Source organism: Heloderma suspectum, chromosome 3 (genome assembly GCF_057233095.1).
Source record: "Heloderma suspectum isolate Gila_16-S chromosome 3, 16-S_ref, whole genome shotgun sequence".
NCBI lineage: Eukaryota > Metazoa > Chordata > Lepidosauria > Squamata > Helodermatidae > Heloderma > Heloderma suspectum.
The window spans coordinates 258,177,434-258,189,840 of record NC_139460.1 but is presented as its reverse complement, the minus strand read 5'-3'; the positions used below and the strand labels follow the sequence as shown (position 1 = coordinate 258,189,840).

Sequence of the window (12,407 nt, the reverse complement as noted above, 5' to 3'; positions counted from 1 at the left end):
ACTCGATGAACTGAACCCACACACCTATCACTTTGATATTATCCAGTCCTGTTTGATGTGCCCCGGTATCAACAGCATTCCTATGCTGGAACAATTTGAGGCAGGCTGAAAGAACAGAAAATAATTATGGGACTCACATATAAAACTACTCTGAAAAACAAAACAGCAGAGGAATATAGGACAAGGGAAATTAACAATATATTCGACAAGTAGCTACTGAACCTAAATATTCTAAATGTATTTCATTGTAATTAGTGGGCAAGCAATTTCTGTAAAGGAAAAGACTCACATCGCTAGAATTATGGTCAATGGAAAAACAATGTTCCAATTAGATAATATTTGATAAATTTAAGAGTCATGTTGCAATTACAAATCTATGCAGCAGGTATAAAACTAATCATTCCCTCAGACACCAAGATCAGGAATGTAAAGCATCAACAACAGTAATAACCATATTGCCAGCTTACGGGAAGAGTAAATCAAGGCTCTCTAGTGCCTTGCCCTAGCAACGAACTCCCTTGGGCCCAACCCTAATTAAGCTACGTCTCCTTAGGGATGTACTTCTAAGCAGCATATTTGGGAGATGAATACAAATTCTTTTATGTTCAAATGCAGAGTGTAGCACAAAATGCTTTCAAAGGCAATGTTTCAGAAACATGACAGCAGATAAAAGGGATAAATTTAGGAGTTACTCTTTTAGCATGCAATGGGGTGAAATAAATATGCAATGCTGTGTCTTATAATTAAGGGGATCTGCAAGTTAATCTGGGGACAGATTTTTAATATGAACAGAACAGTGTATCAGCAGACACTAATAAACCTGAATACCAGAAGCATCTACAGACAGAGTTGAGGACAAGGTATCTCATCTTGAGAAAACTGATTAGACTTCAACATAACTTTAAAAAATGCTGTGGATTTCAGAAATGCCAACAAATTGTCCCAACAAATGCAACAAAATGCATTTAGGCTACATTTTTACTATAGGAAAACTGTATAAATATATTCACAAGTCCCAACACATTAGACCGTTTGGACAGATAATTCCATTTTAAAACTGTAAAGTCAGCATATATGTATTTAACTACATGTACAAATGCATTCAAGATGAAGATGCATATTTATCTTGTGCATATACCTTTAAATCCTACACTTTGTTAAGGGTGCAATCTTGTACTTGAGTTCTGCTGGCTGAGGGCTATAGGATTTGGTAGAACCCGGCAGCACACAAGATACACTACAGATATGTTGGGGGAACGCTCTGCCAACATAGCTGTTCTACCAGCAAAGAAAATGCTGGTGGAAGGACTAGTGCAAGGTGGGGTCAAGGGCAAGATGGGGCTGGCATAGGGAAGGAACATACTTATACCATACTTAATACTCTTCCATACACCTCTTGACAGCACACTTGAAGTCATTGCTATTCAGAACTAGAGAAGAGGTTATCTCCCAAAAAACTACTCCAGATTTTTCTGGCAGCCTAATTTAGCTGCTGTAATGCAACTCCTTCCCTGAACATTCTTGCTTGCCAAGAGAAAACACTTTCTCTTCTCTGGCCTTGGCAACCGCGTTCATGGAAGGTTGGCTGCTGCTAAACTTCAGGTCAATAAATGGGAAAAGATCTGCCAGTCATGATTTGACCCTGGTTGAACACCCAACCCTAACCTGCATAAGATAAGGTAGTGGCTGTAGCTCAGTGGTAGAGCTATGGCTCCTCTACCACTTTGCATGGAAAAGGTCCCAGGTTCAACCCCTGGTATCTTCAGGTAGGGATAGGAAAGAATCCTGCCTGAAACCCTGGAAAGCCACTTCCACTTACTATAAGCAACCTCCGATCAGCCCAATCAGAGGTTGTGAGCATCTTGTTTGAACCCTGACTGTTGGGTTGTTTAGGAGCTAAACAACCCAGCTGTTAACCCATGGTTTGTTGTTGGATTAACCACTGGGTTGTTTGGGCGAGTTTCAGCTTTTGCAGACCAAGTTTGGCCAATCACTTCAGCGCTCAATCCTTGATCATCCTGGTTTATGAGAAATGGCTGGGAGAGGCTGACCAGCTGGGTCCAGGCAACAGTAAATTCCTCTCTAAGAGAGGGAAAGGTCCCAACTGCCCCAAAAGAGACAGTTGTAAGACTGCTCCTGAAAAAGCCTTCTCAAGACCCAAACAGGTCAAGCAATTATCATCCAGTCACTTAACATGCCATTTTGGGCAAGGTGCTTCAGCTTGTGGTGGCAGCCCAATTCCAGGAATTCCTGAATCACAGTAGCTCTTTTTTGGTGTTCACTACACATGTGTTGAGGTGCTCTTGGGAATGAGCAGGCTAGTCCTGCCCCCTAGACTCTGACATGCACACAAGCTGCAACTCCTGACTGACACGTGATTGGTGTCGAGCTGAAAGGGGCCTACACACTTGCAAGTGGGTTCCCGTCTCTGTTGAGGGTACTTTATACATAGAGGCCCCCTTCAGTTTGATGCTGATTATAAATTCATCCGGGGCAGGGTTGACATGCATTGGCATCTAAAACGGGGGGCTATCCCCCTTGAGATCCCCTTCATGCATTCATACAGAACACCTAAAGCAGGCTATCGATTATCTAGGTTCATCCATCTGAGTTCTGGTCCAGTTTTTGGACTCAGCCTGCCTGGCTACCCTAACTACCTGGCTACCCTCCCTGATTTGACTTCGTAACATTATCATGTAGCCAGATCTAGTCGGCTATGTGGTATTACCCAGCAGCATATTTAGAGACAGGACAACGCTTCCTGCCCTCATTCTAATTTGGTTTTGTGATGTCATCATGTAGCCAAATCTGATTGTCTATGTGCAACATGACATCAACACACTGTCTGTGTGATCCCTAATTGGCTGAGATTGCCATAGAAAGAAGGTGCGCATGGTGCCAAAGCTGCAGACCAGAGAAAGCAGAAGCAGTAGTGTGCATGGGATATAAGCAAGGAGACGTTTTATGAACCCCCTTTTCCTGAAAACTCACTTTTCCCCTTAAAGATGTCATGGGTGAAAATTTGACAAAGCCTGACAATGTATTAAGAGAAAAATAATCAGATTTTCACCCTTCCCCTCACCACTGTAAAGCTCTTATTATGCAAACAGCCTGGTTTGCGCTTTCACATTATATTTTTCTGCTTTAGTTTTTCTGCACTTCACTGCCTCATTGTGTGTTACACAAGTCTTTGCTGCAACAAACTTTGGCTTTTCCAAGTTACATAAGGCCTTCTGAAAATCACGACACGAAGACCTCTAAATACCTCATTTACCTGCTTGCTACTAAGAAATGGATGTTTACACATGGTATGGGTAAGAGGTGATAGAGGTATCATAGCTCATTGTATGGCGCAAACAACTACCACAGCATACCTGACAGCCAGGATCGAGATCCATCTTTCTTCGAAGGAATTTTTCCACATGTCCAATTGTTGCCTCTCCTGAAACACGTACAAACTTCTTTTCCAGTGGCTGCAAGAAGAAGGTTTTATAACATTAGGTTACTTAGAAAGCAAGGCAGAAATTCTAATCAAGATATTTGATCAGGACTCTCATCCCACATTTACTCTAAGACCCACATTAATAGTACTATGGGAAGTATAACTGCTGAGGATGAAACCAATGCCAAGTTCACTGTATTTTTTTAAATTCCCTTGTCTTCAGTAATAAGATTACCAGTTTAATTCATTAATGGATTACACTACAAGACTGTGAGATTATTTCAGTTACATGTAATTAGGGACTAGGGGTTGTGCCAAATGCTTCAGGAAAGTGGGGAATTTGAAGATGACACATTCTTAGCACACCTAATTTGCTTACTTGCCTGGCTTGAGGGGGTGGGGGAGGGGGAGAATCACTAGTTCATCCAGCTTCAGTTCCCCAGCAATTCTCTCTGTCTCTTGAAGGGAAAATTGCTTGCCTTGCTGGACTGTTGAGATGGGGTATAAATAAAGCACTTTGGGTAGTGTCATCTAAATGACATAGGAGAAGTCCCTGTGGGAGGGTCTTCCTTTGAAAAATAAACACAGCAGATCCACACTCATCAGGGTTTTTTTGTCACTTTCCCATCCTTCTCTTGTCCCCTCCATGACACCTCTGTTCCTTTTTGTGCCTCCACAACAAACATCTGTGTCTCCTTTCTCTCTACCTCATCTGGTAGATTTTCAAGGTTTTTGATTTGTGTGGGGGCACTATGCCCACCTTTCTGCAGCTGGCCTTGCTCCTGCTGCTGTCTTCCTCACCCCACAACCATTGTTTCGCATTCTTTAGTCTCCTCTCCCCCCATCACATTTTCCTCTCCGGCTGCTAAATGTGCTTAATGCCTAAAATAAGAGGTACTGGGATTTAAGCCTTGAGCTCTGCTCTTGAAACCTCTCTTTGTATTCCCAGATGTATTAGGGGCAAGTTATGGATGCTTAGTGATGAGGGGAAAGCACTCTGTGCATGCTCAAAGACATATGCATTGTCATGCCTTTACATGGTCCAAAGCTGAGTTACACAGCAATAAACACAGCTTCCATCCTACCATTTCCTAGGATTCACAACATTTTCTTCTGGCAAGGCTGTGTCTTTTACAAGCTGCATGACAGGAAGAAATCCAGCAGCATAACATTTTCCCATGTTTTCCCAAGCATGGAAACATGCAGCAGTGGGGAAAGCTTCTCTTGCTGACTTTTAAAAACCTGCTATGCAGGTATAAAGGGCACAGCAGCCTTTTGTTAATTTTTATTTGGGCAACCCTACTATTTCTCTCGCACTCATTCACTCTCAAACCACGCCCCACCCCCAACATTCACAACACTGCTGTGAAGTAGGTCTGGCTGAGACAGTGACAAGCCCAAGGTCACCCAGTAAGCTCCATAACTGAGAGGGAATTTGAACCTGGGTCTTCCCTCCCCAGTCCTGGTCTAAAACTACACCATACTGTAGGAGGGCATCTTAGCTGGCTATTTGGAATGGGATTTGTACTATCATGTAGACTTCATCTAATATTCCCTGACACAAGATCTAAAATAAATTAAAAAAACCCACATTGCTGTGGCAGCAAGATGTAGTGCTGCTACTGGGGTTCCAAAAATTCACATTGAAAACAAAGCCCCAAAACCTCTTAAGTAAGGCATAAACAGGGCTAATATTATGTTCCAAGCCCCTCCCCTCCACACTTTAGAGCTTGCAATCCATCCTATATAGGCCTACTGTAAAGTAAGTGCGTAAATCATTGCAGGCTTCCAGCCTTAATAGATTTAGGGCGCAATCCTATTCAGATAGGTGGCCGCCTCTGAACTCGGAGGTGACCACCTATCCAATGCAGGTCAGGAGAAGCATGGAGGGGATCATTCCCTCTGTGCTTCTCCCGCCCTGCATTTTCGGCTAGACAGCCGATTGCGGCTATTTAGCCGCGGGAGGGCCGAGTGGGGGAGGAGGCTGTTGTATGACAAACTGAATGTGTCATACAGGCATTTCCGCCCTCCCTGGCCCAGAATGCCCCCCAGAATGCTCCTTTTTGGCCACTCCACACTCCTCTTGCAAGCACAAGTTGTCCAGGAACCAACCTCGAAGCCTGCACTCCAAGGTCGGTTCCCAGAAAACCAGATATCCTATGGCCTTCAAGCCACTGTCTAGCGGCCATAGGATTGCTCCCTTAGTATACTTCAACTCCCAAGGCAGATGAAACCAGTGCAGCAGCTTGGATTCAGCACCCCCATCAGGGATCAGGCCTGGGAAAGCTCTACCAGTTATATCTGCATCTCAGCAGCCATGACTCTAATCACTATACCATGATAGCTCTCATATATATTTATGCAACATATTGTACACATTTCTTACTTCCACCCTTCAGAAACAGTCAGATTTTGAATGATGCCTATGAGCTTTCTGGGCATAGCTTAATCCTTGGCCAATGTCCAGAGACAGTCTAGTTACTCAGTGCTAAAAATTTCCACAGTACTCTATTGCCCATTCCTTCAAACTAAAATATTAGTAACTTTCCCTTCTCTTCTGGAAGCAATGGATTTGCAAACACAGTGTACTGCAGGACAATAACTCTTGTTTTCATAAGGCATTCAGTTTTAATTATGTTTGTTATTAAAATGAAATACAGGAAGACAAATTTTAGGAACATCTGTACCTTAAAATTCCCAGAGAGATCGTTAGCTCTGAAATAAAAAGGAATTAACATAATCAATACACCTAAGCTATATGTATATTTGCATACTCAAAGTGCTAAATCAATACACTGCCATTATATATAGATTTCCTTGTGTGTGCGCGCGCATGCGCGCACACACATATAACACCAGTGTTATATGTTTTTAGCTCCTGATAAAGACAAGTGGCAGCATTCACCACACACTGCAGCTTTCGGATAGACTTCAAAAGGTAGTTCCAAAAAATTGTAGTAATTCATCTAAGTAGTTACTAAGGCATGGATCATAGTGGAAAGACTCCTTCTAAGGAGTGGCACATTTGTTGAATCAAATGTACCTCACAAAAAGCACTTGTTACAGATGCTGCTTCAGCTGGATTAAGGAGCACGCCAAGATAACAAGATTGCTTGGAGAGTGTATGACCATATCTAAAAGAGGCAAGCCCACCTAATCTAGATCAGGCAGGGCATTAACTGTCACCATCTACGTTCCATCTGGATTCAGTCTAATTATTAACCCATATCAACTTGTTACATCATTTAGGGTGCAATCCTATGGCTACTAGACAGACATAGGATTGGTCAGTTCCTGGAAACCAATCTCCACCTGCTCCCACGCTGCCTCAAAGGCAGTGCGGATTGGCCCCATGCTCTGCACTTGGAAGAGCAGCACGGAGAAGGGAAAATGGGGCGTTCTTGGGGGTGAGCCAGGGCGGGGTGGTCAGAAGTGCTGGTATGACACTTCCTATGTGTCTCCAAGGTCCTGTGGCTAGACAGCCGCAATTGGCTGTCTAGCTGTGAAAGCAGGGCGGGGGGAGCACAGAGGATATCCACTCCTCACCACTCCTCCCACCCTGCACTGGACAGGTGGTTGCCCCCGGGGTTGGAGGCGACTGCTGATCCCGACAGGATTGCTCCCTTAGACACTGCTTCACAGTCATACTGCTGCTCAGTTCAGAAATAATACTAGTGCTTGGTGTCACTATCATACTAATGACACCATTTCTCAAGCTTTGAGACTATTTCACTAAATACTCCATGTAAATTTTAGATCTGTGCAATTTGAAAAATGATCTCAGAAAAAGACAATGATCTGGTTTGGACATACATTATTGTTTATTCGGTCAGTCGCTTCCGACTCTTCATGACTTCATGGACGAGACCACGCCAGAGCTGCTTGTCAGCCGTCGCCACCTCCAGCTCTCCCAAGGTCGAGTCCGTTAGCTCCAGAATATCATCCATCCACCTTGCCCTTGGTCGGCCCCTCTTCCTTTTGCCTTCCACTTTCCCTAGCATCAGCATCTTCTCCAGGGTGTCCTGTCTTCTCATGATGTGGCCAAAGTACTCCAGTTTTGCCTTGAATATCATTCCCTCAAGTGATCAGTCTGGCTTTATTTCCTGGAGTATGGACTGGTTTGATCTTCTTGCAGTCCAAGACACTCTCAGAATTTTCCTCCAGCACCACAGTTCAAAAGCATCTATCTTCCTTTGCTCAGCCTTCCTTATGGTCCAGCTCTCGCAGCCATAGCTTACTACGGGGAATACCACTGCTTTAACTATGCGGACCTTTGTTGTCAGTGTGATGTCTCTGCTCTTCACTATTTTATCAAGATTTGTCATTGCTGTCCTCCCAAGAAGTAAACGTCTTCTGATTTCCTGGCTGCAGTCAGCGTCTGCAGTAATCTTTGCGCCTATAAAGACAAAGTCTGTCACTGCCTCCACGTTTTCTCCCTCTATTTGCCAGTTATCAATCAAGCTGGTTGGCATAATCTTGGTTTTTTTGAGGTTTAACTGCAACCCAGCTTTTGCACTTTCTTCTTTCACCTTTGTCATAAGGTTCCTCAGCTCCTCCTCACTTTCACCCATCAAAGTGGTGTCATCTGCATATTTGAGATGGTTAATGTTTCTTCCAGCGATTTTAACTCCAGCCTTGGCTTCATCAAGCCCAGAACGTCGCATGATGTGTTCTGCATACAGGCTGAATAGGTAGGGTGAGAGTATACAACCCTGCCGTACTCCTTTCCCAATCTTAAACCAGTCCGTTGTTCCATGGTCTGTTCTTACCGTTGCTACTTGGTCATCATACAGATTCCTCAGGAGGCAGACAAGATGACTTGGTATCCCCATACCACCAAGAACTTGCCACAATTTGTTATGATCCACGCAGTCAAAGGCTTTAGAATAGTCAATAAAACAGAAATAGATGTTTTTCTGAAACTCCTTGGCTTTCTCCATTATCCAGCGGATATTGGCAATTTGTTCTCTAGTTCCTCTGCCTTTTCTAAACCCAGCTTGTACATCTGGCAATTCTCGTTCCATGAACTGCTGGAGTCTACCTTGCAAGATCTTGAGCATTACCTTACTGGCATGTGAAATAAGTGCCACTGGTCGATAGTTTGAACATTCTTTGGTGCTTCCCTTTTTTGGTATGGGGATATAGGTTGATTTTTTCCAATCTGTTGGCCATTCTTGTGTTTTCCAAATTTGATGGCATATGGCATGCATCACCTCGACAGCATCATCTTGCAAGATTTTAAACGGTTCAGCTGGGATACCGTCATCTCCTGCTGCCTTATTAGCAATGCTTCTTAAGGCCCATTCAACTTCACTCTTCAGGATGTCTGGCTCTAGCTCACTGACTACACCGTCAAATCTATCCCCGATATTATTATCCTTCCTATACAGATCTTCCGTATATTCTTGCCACCTTTTCTTGATCTCTTCTGCTTCTGTTAGGTCCTTGCCATCTTTGTTTTTGATCATACCCATTTTTGCCTGGAATTTACCTCCGATGTTTCTAATTTTCTGGAAGAGGTCTCTTGTCCTTCCTATTCTATTATCTTCTTCCGCTTCCGCGCATTGCTTGTTTAAAAATACATACATATCTTGGCTTAATAAACAGAGATATGAACAAACCTTATGTCTGCACACTCCATTATTGTATTGCCCTTTCCCTCCTCCCGTCTTGGCACACTGTAATTACCCAGGAAGTCTTCAATTAACCATAGTTTCCTATTCCTTCTGAAGCAGAAAGCTATTGCTGCCAGGACCAGAACTAGCCACAATCTTAAACTACCATTCGAAGTTGGTTTTAAGATATGTATGTATGAACTGGGCTAGTGTATTTCAAATACAAAAGGATATTTTTAAAGGGCTCTTAATTACTTAACTAGCTGCTTTTATACTGCCACAGGAACAAGCAGATAATTACAATGCTAATACAAACTAATCTTATTAACTTTAGGTTGCAACACTCCATATTAGGGGAAACAGTCAGTTTGACTTAAGGACAGATATATCATTTTAAAGACTTATAGCCTTGAATTGCTATATTTAGACATCCAAGTCTCTAAAACACATCTAGCATGAATGATTGAGAGCTGAGCAGAACAATCATAAATACAATCGGTTGTTAAAGTGCATTTCAGGGGATTGTCTGCGTTTTCCCAGCTACAGGGACATAAATGCACTTGCAGACAGGAATTTTATCTTTGAAATGTTTTCGGTCTAGTGCTTTATCTACATGCATGTCTAAAAGATTAACGAAGAGGACTTGGGGGGGGAAATGTTCTCTCTAAGTCCAAAGATAGGAATTATTTTGTTCCAGGATTGGGGTCTTCTTTCACAGTCACAGGAAGGACTTAACCACTGAAAGATTTCATTTGAATGATATGGAAGCAGTCAATTACAAAACTACTCCCACTGACAAACTTTATTTATTTTTAGCACGTAACAGTGCTAAACTGTTAATAACAGTTCAACTGTTATTAAACAGTGCTAAACTGTTATTAACAGCACTGTTAATATTTCTGAAATATCAAAAGCAATTTGTGAATAACTTTGGAAAAGGCAAGCATATAGCTCCTTAGACACATGGTTATACCGAGGTTACAAGAGTTAATAAAAAGCTTTACAAATGCCTTTTTGTGCAAAACACATTTTGTTGGATCCAAACTGAGTCATAATAAGAGTAAATCCACTGAATTCAAGTTAATCATGGCCAACTTAAGTCCCTTTGATTTCAATGGGTTTGCTCTAAACATGACTAAGTCTGGATCTAACACATACTTTAAAAAAATTAAAGATGTTAAGGTCTAGCAGTTCTTTTTACATTATTTCTGTAACCATTTACAGAATCATTTATAGAATCATTTCTGTAATTCTATAATCATTTCTGGTATAAGTATTATGAAAGTATAAATACTTTAAATAAAGATACATTTACAGATCACCATTCTTTCAGATAATGAAGCTCAACCAGTACATTTCATAACATCTCTTGGCTCTTGCATTTCTCATTTAAGAGAAACATTCTTACAAATTTAAGAAAAGCTAATAGAGAAAACTAATCTAACATTTTGAAGAAAACAAAGGTGATTTTGTTTATGTCCCTTTCTATAAAATCCCATGGAGAAAGGGGAGCAGACTATGGAACTGTTCAGTTATGAATTCATTAAAGATAAAAACTTATCTTATAACTTAACTACATGTTAGTGAAATGTCTAGTTTTAAAAAGCAAATTGTTTTCTCATACAATTCTGAGATTATATATAATCATGAAGGAGCAGAAAAAACTAAACAGAGTTCAAATTACTCCAAAATTCATTTTAAAATAGTGCTTCATTAAACCACTATTTGAATGTTACCAGATATAAAATATCCAGAAATGTATTGTTTGTCTATGTGACCTCTATGTTTGTTAGTTGTCACTGCCACCTAGTGGTTAAAAAAGGAACTTCTTAAACATTCGTTCAATTTCTACCTTGAAATTAATATGATTTTGGTCTACTTCACACATTCTTTTCTTACATAAAAACAATGGCTTGGATCCTAAGGTAAATTAATTTAAGGCAATTCATGAAATTAAAGATTCCTATCCCCTTCTCCCTCCTGCAGCCATGTGTCCTCTTGGGAGGGAGGGCGGCCCTCCTGAACAACACTGAATGGAGCATGGGAGGGTTGCCGGAGAAAGGAGGGGATGGAAAACGTTCCTTCCATGAACTCCCTTAAGTTATCTTTGGATGTAAGCCAAAGTCCACTCATGCCAGTAAAATTGTTCACAGTAAACTGTTGCAATACTGTTTTCATTACACAAGTACATGGACTGGCAGGGCATACAAAGATTCAAGAAATTTCAGGCTTCTAAAAATTTGCAATGGCTGCTTGTTAAATGGTAATACTTGGAAATCTGTAGCCTACTTGAGTTCAGACACAGCTCTTAACCATAGTTTAGTACTATGTGAACGAGCTTGCTCAAGCCTCAGGATGGAGCAATCCCCTCGCCCCTCTCTTGTCTGGCAGGCTTCCTAGTTTAAACTAACTGTAGATTGTTGTTACAGGAACTGTGGTTAGTTTAAACTTCAGTTTATTGGAACAAGCCAGAATCAGAAACTAACATTTGGTCTTGGCTTGTTTAAATTAGCACTGTTTGTTCCTGTCAGACATTATGACAAACCAACCGAATGCTTCCGATCTCCTCCTTGCAGCCATGGCAGAGGACAGAATATTAGTTGGTGAGTGGCCATATAAATGTGATAAGCAAAATAAAGACATATAAAGACAGATTCCAGTTTTCTGTACTATGCAGATGTATAAGAATAGTAGTTTCATTCTCTACACCAAGTTTAAAGGAAAACTGTTTCGAAACAGGTCAGAAACTCAAGAGGAATCTGCCTATAGTGAAAGGAGCAGAAGAGAGGCAAGGTTTTGTAGGCTGGGATTTGCAGAGTGCGTGTGCGCGTACCCCCCCATTCCCCCTCCCCCTCAGTCTGCTACTATCCTTCTCTCTTCTGACACATGACTTCTTTCAAATGTTTCCTACTTAGAAAGCATATTCATGTACAACATTTCATGAACACTTTGTGTAGATGTAAGTGTGATACTGAATCTTTTTCACTGTACATACACAGTATGTGCTGGGAAGCTACAATTGGACATGGCTTCTAAGTGCTGTGAAGAGACATTCATATAATTGTCATACACAATTCTACACATCTTCATGGACAGAATGCTTTCTGTATTGCAAAACTGTAATTTCTGAAGTATCCTTCAAATGCTATTATAAGAACACTTTTGGAAATTAAGTTTCTGCAGAATTGCAAATCTGAATTTCTTCCGTCATTCCTTATATAACTGTTGGAACTGAACTGCCAGAACAAAAAAGCTAATAATGCAACTGAATACCATTAAAATGCAATACATATTGCTAACATAGTCTTTTATGTTCATGTCTGAAGCCACTATATATAGAAGTTAAGAAT

General features: G+C 41.4%; 1 protein-coding gene across 3 annotated transcripts in view; it reads right to left on the bottom strand.

The window, feature by feature from the left end:
* The window catches only part of PCGF6 (polycomb group ring finger 6), a 47,908-nt gene that overhangs the window by 19,911 nt on the left and 15,590 nt on the right, over window positions 1–12,407 (bottom strand). Inside the window, exons 7-9 of one of the 3 annotated variants that reach the window (XM_084846425.1) lie at window positions 6,130–6,157; window positions 3,375–3,473; window positions 25–105 (exon numbers count right to left, since the gene is read on the bottom strand). In XM_084846425.1, the coding sequence (XP_084702551.1) occupies window positions 28–105; window positions 3,375–3,473; window positions 6,130–6,157 (205 nt within the window). In that variant the 3' untranslated portion in view covers window positions 25–27. Of the gene's footprint in view, window positions 1–24; window positions 106–3,374; window positions 3,474–6,129; window positions 6,158–7,255; window positions 12,402–12,407 lie in introns of those variants that run through there. The other 2 variants (XR_014789500.1, XM_084846423.1) reach the window with 2 other exon arrangements.